Consider the following 16,276-nt stretch of genomic DNA (forward strand, 5'->3'; position numbering starts at 1 on the left):
TAGTGAGTAAGTTGGGACAACCCAGAGTTCTAGAAACATGCTCCACCTTCCCACCCTTTCAGTTTATTACACACATTCTTCCCTCAGCCTGAAATCCTCCCTCCTCCTTCTACTCTCAAGATTCAGGTCCAGGATTGGCTTCTCCATGAGCTTTTTTCATCCTCCAGGCCAAGTTGGTGGCCACTCTTATGTACAACTCTGAAGCTCACTGCATTTCTTCTCATTTCTATTGTTGAACTTACAAGTCATAGTATAACTCAGATTTTGTGCTTGCTTGTCTCACCCATTGGACCCTGTTCTGCTTATCTTTGCTTCCCACAATCCTTAGAATAAGAAGGTGCACAGTTAACATTTATTTTCTGAAATAATGTTTTGTGCGGGATATTAACTGAATTTTTTGTAATCTGCACATCTTAGCAGTTCACCATTTTCTCTCCCTAAAAGCATGCCCTTGACGACTTGGACATCTTACTCTTTTGCATACACTTACCTTCCTCTTTCATTCTTAAATTGATTAAATCATTTGGCTAAGATTCAGAAGTAACCTGAATATTAACACTGGCTGTGATTGCCAAGAGGTTGGAAATTCTACAGAGCTAGTGCATTCGCCCAGGGATGCTGGTATGGTGCGGGCTGCCTATCTTCTCTGCATCACAGTGGCTTTCAAACCCATTTGACCCATACCCACGGTAAGATGTATATTATATATTATCACCATGTACCTCATACCATCTAGAGCCAGACTTCCAGGTCTGCACCCTGGCTCTGGAATATATCAACTCTCTGTCCTTGTGAAGTTGTTTAACCCCTTGGTTTTCTCACCTGCAAAATGGAGTTGGAAATGAGCTTTATCTCCTAGGATTGTTATAAGAATTAACTGAGTTACTATACATTAAAGTTCTTAGAACAGCGTCTGCCATCATATTATTGCTTATATAAATTAAGTGAAACTAGAAGTTTATGAAATAATACCCCTATTATTTGCAATCTAAAAAAAATTTGTCCTGAAATTTTAAATTGATTTCACAACTCAGTATTGCATCTCAGCTTGCAGTTTGAGGATAACAATGCTTAGCAATTTCATACTCTTTTTAAACACTCATTTGATAGAGCTTGGTAAACATCAGTCATTTGGGAGAATCCCTTTAGAACAGGCAGAGGGACTATAAAGCCTCAGTCAGATGGAGTCATAAGAATGGGCATCCTAGTCTCTCTGACTTACTTCGAGAATTTTTTCAGCAGGATAGAAAGCCCAGAGATAAACCCACACACATACGGTCACCTTATTTTTGATAAAGGAGGCAAGAATATACAACGGAAAAAAGACAGCCTCTTCAGTAAGTGGTGCTGGGGAAACTGGACAGGTACATGTAAAAGAATGAAATTAGAACACTCCCTAACACCATACACAAAAATAAACTCAAAATGGATTAAAGACCTAAATGTAAGGCCAGACACTATAAAACTCTTAGAGGAAAACATAGGCAGAACACTCTATGACATAAATCACAGCAAGATCCTTTTTGACCCACCTCCTAGAGAAATGGAAATAAAAACAAAAATAAACAAATGGGACCTAATGAAACTTCAAAGCTTTTGCACAGCAAAGGAAACCATAAACAAGATGAAAAGACACCCTCAGAATGGAAGAAAATATTTGCAAATGAAGCAACTGACAAAGGATTAATCTCCAAAATTTACAAGCAGCTCATGCAGCTCAACATCAAAAAAACACACAACCCAATCCCAAAATGGGCAAAAGACCTAAATAGACATTTCTCCAAAGAAGATATACAGATTGCCAACAAACACATGAAAGGATGCTCAACATCACTAATCATTAGAGGAATGCAAATCAAAACCACAATGAGGTACCACCTCACACCAGTCAGAATGGCCATCATCAAAATACCTACAAACAATAAATGCTGGAGAGGGTGTGGAGAAAAGGGAACCCTCTTGCAGTGTTGGTGGGAATGTAAATTGATACAGCCACTATGGAGAACAGTATGGAGATTCCTTAAAAAACTACAAATAGAACTACCATATGACCCAGCAATGCCACTACTGGGCATATACCCTGAGAAAACCATAATTCAGAAAGAGTCATGTACCACAATGTTCATTGCAGCTCTATTTACAATAACCAGGACATGGAAGCAACCTAAGTGTCCATTGACAGATGAATGGATAAAGAAGATGTGGCACATATATACAACGGAATGTTACTCAGCAATAAAAAGAAATGAAATTGAGTTATTTGTAGTGAGATGGATGGACCTAGAGACTGTCATACAGAGTGAAGTAAGTCAGAAAGAGAAAAGCAAATACCGTATGCTAATGCATATATATGGAATCTAAAAAAAATGGTTCTGAAGAACCTAGGGGCAGAGCAAGAATAAAGATGCAGACGTAGAGAATGGACTTGAGGACACGGGGAGGGGGAAGGGTAAGCTGGGACGAAGTGAGAGAGTGGCACGGACATATATACACTACCAAATGTAAAATAGATAGCTAGTGGGAAGCAGCCGCATAGCACAGGGAGATCAGCTTGGTGCTTTGTGACCACCTAGAGGGGTGGGATAGGGAGGGTGGGAGGGAGATGCAAGAGGGAGGAGATATGGAGATATATGTATATGTGTAGCTGATTCACTTTGTTATAAAGCAGAAACTAACACACCATTGTAAAGCAATTACACTCCAATAAAGATGTTAAATATAAATAAATAAATAAATAGAGTGAGATGCAAAAAATAAATAAAATAAAATATCACTGCCTCTTGAAAAAAACAAAAAAGAATTTGTTCAGCAAAAAAGGAGCTACGCTCTCCACTCCTTTCATCATTAAATAGATTCGAATCCTGTCTTTGCTTTGTCATTTCTTTGTAATACAGATGAGCATCCAGCTTCTGTAGACAGCCCTGCCACTTCTTGAAATCAACAAGAATTTAGCTGGGTACAACTTCAGAGGACCATGCCTCAAAAATCAGCAGATTTGGGCTTCCCTGGTGGTGCAGTGGTTAAGAATCCGCCTGCCAATGCAGGGGTCCCGGGTTCGAGCCCTGGCCTGGGAAGATCCCACATGCTGTGGAGCAACTAAGCCCATGAGCCACAACTACTGAGCCTGCGCTCTAGATCCCGCAAGCCACAACTACTGAGCCCATGTGCCGCAACTACTGAAGCCCACGTGCCTAGAGCCTGTGCTCTGCAACAAGAGAAGCCTCCAACGTGAGAAGCCCGCGCACCGCAACAAAGAGTAGCCCCCGCTCACCTCGACTAGAGAAAGCCTGCGCACAGCAACAAAGACCCAACGCAGCCAAAATAAATAAATACATTTTTTTTTTTTTTAATCAGCAGATTTAGAAAACAGTCTTTTTCTTCTCCTCTAAATATAGTAGCCATTAACATTTACTCAGTACACTCTTGTGTGGGCATAGTTCTAATAATTTTAACTCGTGTTACTTCATTTAATCCTAAAAAAACCCCACACACACCCTATGAGATAGCTTCTATTATTATCCTTACTTTACAAATCAAGATATTAACGTGCAGAAAAGTTAAATGACTCACCAAAGTCACACAGACAGTAAGTGAACCGGGATGAAAGACCCAGTCAGTCTGTCAAGAACCATGGGCTTTGTATATGCCTTTGCATTGGGCTCTATGTTTGTCCAAGGGTGGAGGAGTCAGGCACTGCACGTGTGATAGAGTAGCGTTCACCATGGGACATCCTCAGGGAGAACGTGGCACCTACTGCTGTCCACTGAGAATTTTCTATGCATGGTAGCTTCCCTACACCCCAGCTGATTGGTCAGGGGCCATTTGTCCAACTCTTTATTGCTTTTTTTCTCTCCTGGACCAAGGAATCCTTCTCCTTGGTCTTGTGAATTTACTCCATACCATTTCACATAGAATTAGTCACTCCTAACACCTTACAGCTTTAAAAATATGTACATACCTCAATTATAGCAGCTAACACACTACATTATAATTGGCAGTTTGTATAAGTCACCCCTGCCAGGCTGGGAACTCCTCTGTGCTTTTCATATTCACATTTCTATCTATAGAGTCTGGCAGAGAGCCTGTCAAATAACTGGCACTCAATAAGGCAGCATTTAACAAGTGTGAATGTATGAGCAGGTGGACTGACAAATGAACCTCCACACTGAAGGTGAGAAATCACTCTGCAATGTTGTCTCTTAATTCATTCACCACACTTCTTTCTTGCCATTCTTCTTGGAAAAGTATTTCCCAGAAGACTGAAAGTTTAAGAAACATTGTAACAAAATACTACAGAAGTATCTCACCTTAGAGGAAATTACTATGACGATGTCACAAACTGAAAATTTGTTCCACATTAATGCCTCTTTTTATTTAAAAAAAAATAATTTTCGGTATTGAGGTGGCCTTTGATTCTCTAGGATGCTATACTTTTGATTTTGGCAGATCTTACTTATCTCCTTCAAACAAACCCCTGTTTCCTATCACCGTCACTCCCAACAAGCCCCACCCACCTCCAAGGGTTTGGGCCACCTGTGCGGGGATCCGAAAACATTTCCTCAGGGAGATGCATCCCTTCTGCACATCAGTGCTTGGATGATTTCATCAGTAACACCAAATAGTCAGCTGCCACTACAATCTAATAATTAAGTGACCGGATTTTATTCTTAACTACTTACTGTCTTCATTTTCCTTTTTCTTTTTTTTTTTAAATATGTACAGTTTCAGTATTCTGTGCTCTCCTTTCTGTCTTAGCATACTATGTAAGCCAACAATTCCTGACAACTAAAACACGCCATTTTTTTCAACGTTTCCTATCACAGTTGTAATTTCGAAGGCATCAGTAAGAATTTCAATTCTACAAATTCCCTCATTCATTATGAACGTAATTATGGTGAATGAACAAATGCTTGTATTTTGTTAATTAATTAATAAACAATTATGGAGGCATGAAAACATTTAATGTTATAATTCACATTTACTGGGTTTTAGAAGAATAAGAGAGATACGGCACTAGGATCTCCACAGAGATATATCTTAGCCAAACCACTAAAAAACCCCATTGGATTCAGCAAGACATATTTTATAACTTAGAAATTTTAAAGGTGGTATGTGGTGTTTTAGCAAATTTAATAATACCAGTTTTATTTTCCATGAACACATTGTGTTTATAGAATAATAAATATACTAAACTTTTATTATGTGCCAAGTACTGGACTGAGTGCTTGATATATATTATGTCATTTACTCAGCGTATCTGTTCTATGAATTAAGTTTAAGGCAATCATTTGGGAAAATTAATTCACTCATTCATACAACAAATTCATGTTGTTCACGAACTGCCTTTTCTGTATACTCTATGCATTCTCTCTGCTGCATCCTGGGGGACAAACAAATACATAAAGCAGACTTCACCCTAAATGTGTACAGTTACTTTCTGCTTTGAATTTTTTATATGTAGCCATTATGTAGGTTTCTATGAAAACAAAACATTATGTAAATTTGTATGAAAATGGTGCAATCATTTTGGAAAACATTTTGGTGATTTCTTAAAAATGTAAGCATACACTAAATTTATGTCCCAACAATTTTCACGCTTGGAATTTGGTAATTCTTATCCAAGAAAAATGGCAGAATGTTTTTACAGACATTGTATTTGCATGCATATTTATAGAAGTTTCACTCATATTAACCAAAACCTGAAAACAAGTGAGATATCCACCAACAGGCGATTGGATAAAATATGATATATCCGTATAGCCATACGATGGAATGTTGTGCAGCAATAAAAGGGAACAAACTACTGATTCAGGCAACAAAATGGGTCAATATAAAAAACATTATGCTGATTTATGTGTGCATAAGAGTGCGTACTGTATAATTCCACTTATTTGAAACTCTTCAAAAGATAAATATAGTCTAGAGATAGAAAGCTGAGCAACATTTGCCTGAACATAGAATTGTTTGGGGAATACAGAATTGCATGGGAAGGAACACAGGAAACATTTTAGGACGATGGAAGTTTTCTGTATCTTAATTGTGGTCATGGCTACAAAGTTATATGTATTTGCTATAACTCACAAAACTCTACATTTAAAGTGAATTTATTTTATGTAAATTGTACCTCGATAAAATTGATTTTTTAAATGATATATACATATCTGGGAAGCAGTATTATGTGTCTGCATCTGTGTGTCTGACATAATAAATAAGAGCAGAGGAGGAACTGAAGGTCAAATACAAAGTTGATAGACTTAGTAAGCAAAAAAAACATTTTATTGATAAAGTCTTACACAACCATTTATGTAAGGATACAAATTCGGACTTGAAATTCCTAGCAGCCAGAGTCAGCCATGTTCAGCTTACAAAATGGAATTTTATAATAACTAAATTACAGTAACTTTTTAATATTATATGAATTTTTAAAAATAATTTTAGTGTTCCATAAAACATGCAATAAATGAAAATAATCAGAAGCTCAGAAGTTTTTTCTTTTTATTTATTTATTTATTTATTTTTAATTGAAGTATAGTTGATTTATGAGCTCAGAAGTTTTGATTAAAATTCTTATTCTTCAATCTTTTGTGTAGGTCATGACACTTTGGGGAAACTTTTGTAACTGGTGTTAACACTTCCTGAACATGCTTCACCCAACCAGATAACAAATGCTACAGACTGCAGAGGGTAAGAAGCTATGTATATATGTTTCTACTTTTTCATTTTAAAATATTTTTAGGTTGACTTCTACTGTACTTCATTTTTAAATCTAAGATCTTATTTTCTCCAGAAATGTGGACACTAGGGAATGGAAAAATAAGAGTGTATATGGTTGAGAAATAGAAAGGAAGGGCACTTGTTGCCCAAAATATACAATATTACTGTACAACTTATTTACCTTTCAGGTTCTGTACCTTTTCCAATAAGCCCAAACACAACTTCATAATCCCATTTCATAAAGTATTTTTCTTTGTTGATCAACAGCCAACAGTTTTCTCTAGCTAACATTTAAATTTCAGTGAAAATGAATTTTGACACCTTTTCTATAATGTTTGCCAAATGCTTTCTTTTACTCAAAGCTCTGTGACCAAGCTTACACCTGAACAGGGAAATTTTGAAGGATACTTAGTTCGGTATCTAGGTGACTTAGCATCAAATCCTGAGTTGACTTTGTTTACTACTTCCAGAACCCAAACCTTCTATCCCAGTTCCAGTGACCCAGTCTTCTGTGGTTTCTGTGTCAGAATCTCAACTCGATAGGCTGTACCTCACTCTGCTCTTCTAAATCTAGAAACCTGTATAGTTATATAATTTTTCTCAGGAACCAGAGTCTGTGCTAGTGTTCTGTTGCCAACATTTTCTATTGTCACCTTTCCAAATCTGGGTGGGTTACCCGCACCTAGTTTACTCACCTCCCTGGCCCTCCCGCAGCCTGGGCGCCCACATACCACCACTCCCTCACCTCCAGAGACCAACATTGGTTGGTGTAGCTGAGTGGTTCTTAATCATCACTGTACATACCAAAGGTTAGGCTTCACTTCCTGACTAATTAAATAAGAATATCTGGGAAAGGGACCTAACTATCTATATTTTTTAAAACTCCCTAGACGATTCTGAAATTCAACAAGGGACGGAAAGGGAAAATTCATAATATTGATGCTGTCTTTATTTAAAAAGTTGATATTGTATTCATCATAGACTTTTTTGCATAAACTTTAATTTAAAAAATATTGCATTAAAATATTGATGGTATAAATTACTGAGGTTTGGGGTACCCCCTTAAATTTTGCCCTCTCCTGACCATGGTCTGGGTCCTGCAAACCGCTGACCTAGCTGGATGCTCTACAGTATCTCTGACCCCAGTGCCACTTGACCACAGTACCATAGATATTCTCTTTCGCAGCAATCCCCCACCTGCCAAGCCAAGCTCCAGGTATGATAGTGGAGATGAAAAAGAGTGATAGATACCGAGGAGAGCAAGTCAATTGCTTTTGTCCAGAGCCCCACTCTCTTTCTCAGGTCCTAGTCCAATCTGAGGACATATACCAAAACCCAAAATACTTAGGAGGGCTAAGCTGATATGTAAATTTTTAAAACTTTCTCTAGGTGATTCTGATTCATCATTGCTCCCACTTCCCACACCAGAACCGCTGAGCTAGATCATATAGTACAAGGTTATTCGAAGTGTGGTCCACAGACAAGCAGCGTCAGCATCACCTGGAGTTTATGAGAAATGCGTATACTCAGGTCCCACCCTAGGGCTACTGAAACAGCAATTTGGGGACGGTTTTAACAAGCTCTCCTGGAGATCCAGATACACGCTAATGTTTGAGAAATGCTGATAGCATAAATAATCATCTTTCTACTAAAGGGTTCATGACAACCAGCTGATAGCCAGCTACTACCTAGACAGCTAAGATCACCTTCAGAGACCAGGGTAGGGCTTTCCTGAATTCCTCTTATGTAGAATTCTTATAGAATTCCTCTTGTGTAAAATCATGTCAGCCACGGTGTCTCAGGGACAGAGACTTGGCCAAGCAGATGATTTCCTGGGGTAACTAAGAAAGGGAAAGCCAGATACCAAGAGCAAGCTCTCTGGGTGGGAATGCCAACAGTGGGAAGCAGAAGTGCTAAATCTTTCCTGAAGCTTGAGGGTCAAGTCTGAGGCCAGGCCAAAAAAAAAAAAAAGAGTCCCAGCTTGGAGTCCAAGGGCGTTCTTACAAAGGAGCCTGTTAGTGTGGTGCTCATTCTTATTGATGCTAGCCAAGTGGCACACGACTGAGAAGGCCTGGCTAAAGGGCAGAGGAAATGGAGCAAAACTGAAAGTGGGCAGTGAGAAGTTCGTGCACCATCTACATGCTGTAACCATGACTTAGCAACCTTTTTTCAAAACAGACGCCACTGAACTATTTTCAAAGGATGCATTTCTCTCTAGTCAGAATTACTCAAAAGATATAGAAGTCACAGTTGGTTAGAATTTAAGATATTATTGTGAGAAAAAAAAACTCAACCCAAAATGTAAAGTGTAATCTAGTTGTACACTATTTCTTTTTTTTTTAACAACTTTATTGGGATATAATTGCTTTACAATGGTGTGTTAGTTTCTGCTTTATAACAAAGTGAATCAGCTACACATATACATATATCCCCATTTCCCCTCCCTCTTGCGTCTCCCTCCCACCCTCCCTATCCCACCCCTCTAGGTGGTCACAAAGCACCAAGCTGATCTCCCTGTGCTATGCGGCTGCTTCCCACTAGCTATCTACCTTAAGTTTGGTAGTGTATATATGTCCATGCCTCTCTCTCGCTTTGTCACTGCTTACCCTGCCCCCTCCCCATATCGTCAAGTCCATTCTCTAGTAGGTCTGTGTCTTTATTCCTGTCTTACCCCTAGGTTCTTCATGACATTTTTTTTTCTTACATTCCATATATATGTGTTAGCATACGGTATTTGTTTTTCTCTTTCTGACCTACTTCACTCTGTATGACAGACTCTAGGTCCATTTCTGTGCAGCTCTTTACACTTAGGGAGCATTTATTAGATATTATCTGATTGAGTTTTACAAATAAAAAACCTACCTTATGAAATCACAGTTACTTTGAAAATATAATTTTGCAAAGAGCATAAATTAGCTTGAAAACAGACAGGACCATAAGGGACAGGCAAGTCTGGGATGGTGAAAGCAGAAGTTTGTACTCTCCAGAGAGGAAAGAACTAGCTAAAGGGGAGGGAAGGAGGAGCCAGGGGTGGTGTGAGTCAGAGCAGAAAGGAGCGCTCATTACTCTGAAAGCTGCCTCGCGGTCACCAGCTCATACGCCTCACAGCCAAAGCAGAACCAGAAAATTACCCCCACAATCCTTGCCATTTTACACAGCTGGGCCTTATATATTCTATCTCCTCCAGTCAGAATATCTTCACTCATCCCACCCTTCAAAAAGAAACTATACTTTTCTTCAAGACTGTTCTCAGATGTGACCTCGCCTCGGAAGCCCTCACTGGCCCCTCCGTCTGTTGTGCCTACTGCCCACAAATGCTTTCCCCTTCACAACCTAAGCCCTCTCAACATATCTATGCATATTTGTAACTGTTCATAAGTCTGCTTCTCCCAATACACCGTGACCTATCTGAAGGTAAAAACAAAATGTTATATACTAGATGCCTGGTACATAGTGAGAGCTTAACAATTAAGTGCTGAAAGAATGAAGACTGCAGCAGTCTGCAGCAGTAAATCAGCAGTCGCATTCTGTCACCACAATTGTTATGTTGGGAGAGGAAGAAAGGGGAAAAAAGGCAAATGCTCTCTCAGAAGCAAAAAAAAAAAAAAAATCACAAGAAAAAAATGAAGAGCTGGGAAATAAAAACTAAGATTCCCTAAGCCCAACACAGCTCAAAGGAAAGCAGAAGAGCTAATAGGAAGTAGAAGGAAGGCAGCAGATAGGCCCAGAAGCTGAGGCCAATCCTGTTCCTAAGGGGGGCAGGGGAGGGGAGAAGAAGCCTGGAGAAATGGTTTCCCAGCCCCAAGGCAACGAAACTGAAGACTCAGAATGGTGTCCTTACATAGAAATGCTGAAGAATGTGCTAAGATTTGGGGGGAGGTGGAATTGCCAGGGCAGGTAGCACTGTAGATGTTCTCTCCCCTCATGTTTACTACCCAAGACTTAAAATAAGGTCTCTTCAGAAGGCCTGAAAGCTGACGAAAATCCTGGGGATAATGAGAGGGGAAGATGTGCTTTATGAAGTGTGACTTTTGAAGAGGCCTTTCAGATTGGAGGTGGTGGGGTTGGGATGGGGTAGGGAGGCAATGCTTTCACCTTAGAAAGCACTTTTCATTCCAAAATGCAGAGGACTCGACCAGAAACAAGGTGTTCAGAGTAAGCTCTGTCCTCTAGGGCAGGGAGAGGAGTAAAGCTGGCACCCAATCTGCTAAACCAGTTTAGGGAACAAACTAGAAGGTGGGCAGAGATCCTATTCAGGGTAAAAGAGTTTGTATTTGGCTGGTACCCTCCACTGTCTCTCTCAGGAACTGCATGTGATACAAGAGTCAAGACTCACAGAGGCCAGGTGTGCAGGATTACTGAGTGAAGCTGGCCTGTGTGACAGAAAAGAGGGAGGAAAAGAGGAGAGGACACATCCTGTCCCCCCACAGACTGCTACTCACAACCACTACTCAGCTTCAGATGATTATTTCTAGCAGGAATATGGACTCTTGGTTGCCAGATCTTTCCATGTTTATGAGAGGCAGAAATCCAGATTTACTATACAATCTCTCAATATTGAAAGGTAGACAGACGATAGTCTACCTTTGAGCCTACATTGTGCAGGCCAAACAATACATTTCTGAAGCCTGAATCTGAGTCATGGGTCATTAATTTGTAACTCTGGTTGATTTAGAAGGAGAAGTAGATACTCAAGGAGCCCTCGATGGTTCAGAGGGTGGAATTCACTCAATACGATCCAAGCTTCGCCTTCATCCCATTGTTACCTAGCCTTGAACGTGACTCTGATTCCTTCATGGTCCTGTCTACACCGAATCTATTCTTCCATTGACATCTTCTAGAAAAAAGAACATCTAAACTTCTTAGAGTAGAGAATCAACCTGTTCACTCTATAGGGCATTAAGTTAAGGGCTGTTATTCGTTGTCAGTCTGAAATAACAGCAGACAAACATTAACATTTGGTGTATTCAGTTGGTGCCTGGAGAAGAAAGACATATTTTCTGAGATCCCATTAAAAAGTATAAAGATTTGCCCATGGGCTACTTCAGAGAAATAAAAATCAAGCCGAAGTACACTTTCCTAAAAAAGATTGTTTATAAAGTTTTGTTTCAGAGGCGGTTACCAGAGTGGCCCTGGTTTAGATTTCCACCTAGAGATAAATTGACACAAAACATTGCTGGGTGCTACATGTTGGTTGGCAGTCCACAGGGTGGGTGAAGAGGGGAGAGGCGTCCAGAGCGGTTAGAGAGATCCTAGTAAGTGACGCAGAGCCAGAGGTGAAAAACAAAGTCCACAGATCATCTGTGGGTTTAGATTGATGTTCTTAGCTCCAACAGGTTTTTAAAAAATAATCCTTATAAGCCTCAGAAGATTGCAGCTGAAATGGTTTAAAATCCATTTCAACTCATTTTCCATTCATATAATATGAGAGGAGGGAGTCAATTTCACTGGTTCACTGGAGAAATAGTCTAAGGGTTTCCCTAGTAGGGAAAGAAGTTGATTTCAGCTCAGTCACATATCTCAAGCTTCAAGGGCTGTGTCTGGACTGAGAAGGATTTGCCACCCCCAAGTCCTATCAAACAGGGAGTGTAAATATATTTCAGGGCTGCCTCAGGTACTGGAGTTGCTGTAGAACTTAGACTATAAACAACTATAAGACCAGCTGCCTCTGGACCCCTTGCTGGTGATTTCAGCCTTCCAGATTAGAACTGTATCACTAGCACATTTAAAAGCAAATCCTGCAAGGGGAGAAGATTATGAATCAGTGAGGACTGACTGGCATTTGCCATTGTGAGTGTGTGTGTTTGCGCGTGTGTGGGAGGGGGGCGGGGGGAGACAGAGAGCGAGCATGTTCTCATTAGGGGACGATCTACGATTTGACAGGCTCTCTGCTGCTGCTTCTGCTGCTGCTTCTGCTGCGGCTGTATGGTCTGTCATCAGTTGGAAAGGCTGCAAGGGTTTAGAAGAACCGCAGTTCTGAAGACAGAGCACTGCTAAGTAGTCTCCCTGTCAAACAAAGTAGACGAGGTTTTCTGCAGCGTTGGAAACTCACGCTTAATACTGCCTCATCTACCTGGGAAAGCAGGCAACGCTACAGAGGAAAAGGTAAGAGAAGAAATTGTTCTCTGTTGGGTCTGCAGGGCAGAGGGCATGGGGAGAGGTAGGTTCAAAGGCTTGCTATTTTGTAGCAAAGGGATCTCACCCTTTGAGAGCAGAGGAGGCAGATGCTAATCTTCTGTCAAGCTTGATCATTGAGCCTCTTGGCTTTTTCCCCCCTCGTATCTTTTTCTTCTCCATTGTACTTTTCCCAAGCATCTGAGAGATGTCTTTGTATTTATTTTTCAGGTAGCAGATATTGTTTCTTTTTTTTTTTCCATTGAGCACTCTTTCAAAACAAGGAGCATTTTCTGTGTCTCTTTTCTTGAGCATTTTTCTCCATTAAGAAAAAAAACGGTCCCTCTTATGGTAAGGTAGTCAAAACAGTTATTCCATCCTACACTAGAGTTGCAGTAAAAGGAGTTTCGGGGAGTACATATGAGCCCTATTGCTGCGGAAAAATGGGAGATGAAAGGAGAGGAGAATTACCTGTAAGTGACTGTGACTTGATCAGAATTGGTGATGCTGTGAATGAATCTGAATTGTAATTCTTCACAGGGGGAGAGAACCACTGTGATAAAGGCAGGGCACTGGCAAGAAGATGTGTTGAGAAGTGTTTCAGAGAAACCTCAAGCCACTAAAGATGGAAAACGAGACAGTAAGTGAACTGAACCAAACCCAGCTTCAGCCTCGAGCCGTGGTGGCCCTAGAATACCAAGTGGTCACCATCTTACTTGTGCTCATTATTTGTGGTCTGGGCATCGTGGGCAACATCATGGTAGTCCTGGTGGTCATGAGAACCAAGCACATGAGGACGCCCACAAACTGCTACCTGGTGAGTCTAGCAGTAGCTGATCTCATGGTCCTGGTGGCCGCAGGCCTCCCCAACATAACGGACAGTATCTATGGTTCCTGGGTTTATGGCTACGTGGGATGCCTCTGCATCACTTACCTCCAGTACTTGGGCATTAATGCATCCTCTTGTTCAATCACAGCATTTACCATTGAGAGGTACATAGCAATCTGTCACCCCATCAAAGCCCAGTTTCTCTGCACATTTTCCAGAGCCAAAAAGATCATCATCTTTGTCTGGGCTTTCACATCCATTTACTGTATGCTGTGGTTCTTCTTGCTGGATCTCAATATTAGCACCTATAAAGATGCTATTGTGGTGTCCTGTGGCTACAAGATCTCCAGGAATTACTACTCACCTATTTACCTAATGGACTTTGGTGTCTTTTATGTTGTTCCAATGATCCTGGCCACTGTCCTCTATGGATTCATAGCTAGGATCCTCTTCTTAAATCCCATTCCTTCAGATCCTAAAGAAAACTCTAAGACATGGAAAAATGACTCAACCCATCAGACCAAGAATTTGAATTCAAAGACCTCTAGTAGATATTTCAACAGCACAGTATCTTCAAGGAAGCAGGTAAGCAAATCTGAACCTCCAAGTCCACAGAGGAAATGTGGGAGAGAGTTCCCTGTGAGATGGGATCAACTTTGCCCTACTTAGCTAATGGTAAAACTAAAACACAATCATGCAAATGTGTCACAGTGTAAGCTTCTGCTTTACATATTAAATCCACCTCTAAAACAACTGAAGATCTAAAAATAGATGGGAAAATGTTGATAGCACATCAGCAGATACCAGTTCACGTGCTATTAGGATATAAGGAGATATAACAAAAACCCTAGAATTCCACCTTTAAAATGTTTGCGCCTCTCTGGGAAATGTTATCAAAATATTTAGACCATTTCTGGCTTCTATAGGGAGCAGCTGTATATTTTTAAGAATTCTATCGTCTGACAAATATTTGACAAGATAGTTTGAGAAAAGATGAGTCAAAACAGTAATGAAACTGAGAGGGGTTACTGACTTTTTCCTTTTTTTTAGTCTTAGTGGAGAAAGATTCTATTACCTTCTCTTCCACCTCCCTACAAAGTGTCCCAGCATGTAGCAGTTCAAAATGCACTTTGCTCAGGAAATGTTCTAATAAAAGGCTAACACCAGGACTTCCATTTAAAAAAAATTCAATATTATTTGCAACAAATTGAGCTTGGTCTTAGCCCTTGCCTCTCACTGTTGTGGCCTCTCCCGTTGCGGAGCACAGGCTTCGGACGCGCAGGCTCAGTGGCCCTGGCTCATGGGCCTGGCCGCTCCGCGGCATGTGGGATCCTCCCGGACCGGTGCACGAACCCGTGTCCCCTGCATCGGCAGGCAGATTCTTAACCACTGCACCACCAGGGAAGCCCATGAGTGTACTTTTTAAAGTAAGCACATGAATCATCCACACTATCACTTCCTAAACTCTAGATCAGCTGAAATATGAAGAACTGTAATTGGACATTGGGCACATAGTGAAATAAGTTACTAATAAATGTAGGTGTGTTAGACATGCATGAAGTGAATAAGGAACTGTCACTAGAAAGAAATATATACAACATTTTAAATGATACCGTGATACTTGATTTATATAACATTTAGTATTAAAGATGCCCAGGTGATAGAAAAGACTTGAGCAACTAGGGAAGAGTTGAGCAACTATTGCCAGCTCTTAGATTTCTGTTGTTCGAGTCTAGCAGTACTACCTAATACAAGGCATATTTACTGGGCCTTGTATTGGGCATCTATTACCCAAAACTTGATTAAGGGAAACTTAGAGAGATCTGTTGGCCATCTGCCAAGACAAACATTAAGAGAGTAAAGAATACAATAAGAGAGTAAAGAATACGTACCTCTCAGTTAGAGACTAAACATGGGGTAATGTCTGTAGCAAAGAAGGTCAAGGACTAGATTCATTCATTAGACTCTAATTTAGATCCTTGTTTTAAATTCTAAAAAATTGTTTGTCTGGTCTAATATCTTCCCTTTCAATTATAGTCATTAGCACCTATCAGCATTAATAATGTGCTTCAAATTGCTAATTGTGTTACACGTTCACACTCTTATTTCAAAGCTGTTACAAATAGGCTGCCCTTATAGAGGCTGAGTGGTAAGAGAAAAAGCCAAAGATTTGAGTCCAAACACCCTGGGCTTTAAAAGGCCAGGGCTCTAATCAAGCTTGGATGTGTGACCTTGGGTAAGCAGAACTCTCTGAGCCTCAGTTTCCTCATCTTTAAGGATAAGGATAAATAACAACCAAGGCTGGTGTGAGGGTTTAATGAAATACCTTATGAAAAATACCTAAAATAGAGTGTTGGTTCATCTGAATGTTTAATTAGTGTCATTCTGAGTTTTTTTAATATGTTGGCAACTGTAAGGGAAATATTTATTCTTTAAAATATGCATTCACCATTTAAACAAAGATCGTTTGTTGAGCAGGTGTGTATATGATATAGCAACTTCTCCAAGGAACTTTTTAATAATTAGGGCATTTGGAATTGTATTCAGAGCATTTGGGGTTGTCACAATAACGTCCCTGTCACTTAGCGTCAGGAGCCTGGGATGCCAAATGACCTGAAA

General features: G+C 40.2%; 1 protein-coding gene across 1 annotated transcript in view; it reads left to right on the plus strand.

The window, feature by feature from the left end:
- The first annotated feature begins 13,453 nt into the window (after window positions 1-13,453).
- The window catches only part of TRHR (thyrotropin releasing hormone receptor), a 40,383-nt gene continuing 37,560 nt past the window's right edge, over window positions 13,454-16,276 (plus strand). The window contains exon 1 of the mRNA XM_060128160.1: window positions 13,454-14,242. Coding sequence (XP_059984143.1) covers window positions 13,454-14,242 — 789 coding nt within the window. The remainder of the gene's footprint in view (window positions 14,243-16,276) is intronic.

This window comes from Lagenorhynchus albirostris, chromosome 17, assembly GCF_949774975.1.
Source record: "Lagenorhynchus albirostris chromosome 17, mLagAlb1.1, whole genome shotgun sequence".
Classification (NCBI taxonomy): Eukaryota; Metazoa; Chordata; class Mammalia; order Artiodactyla; family Delphinidae; genus Lagenorhynchus; species Lagenorhynchus albirostris.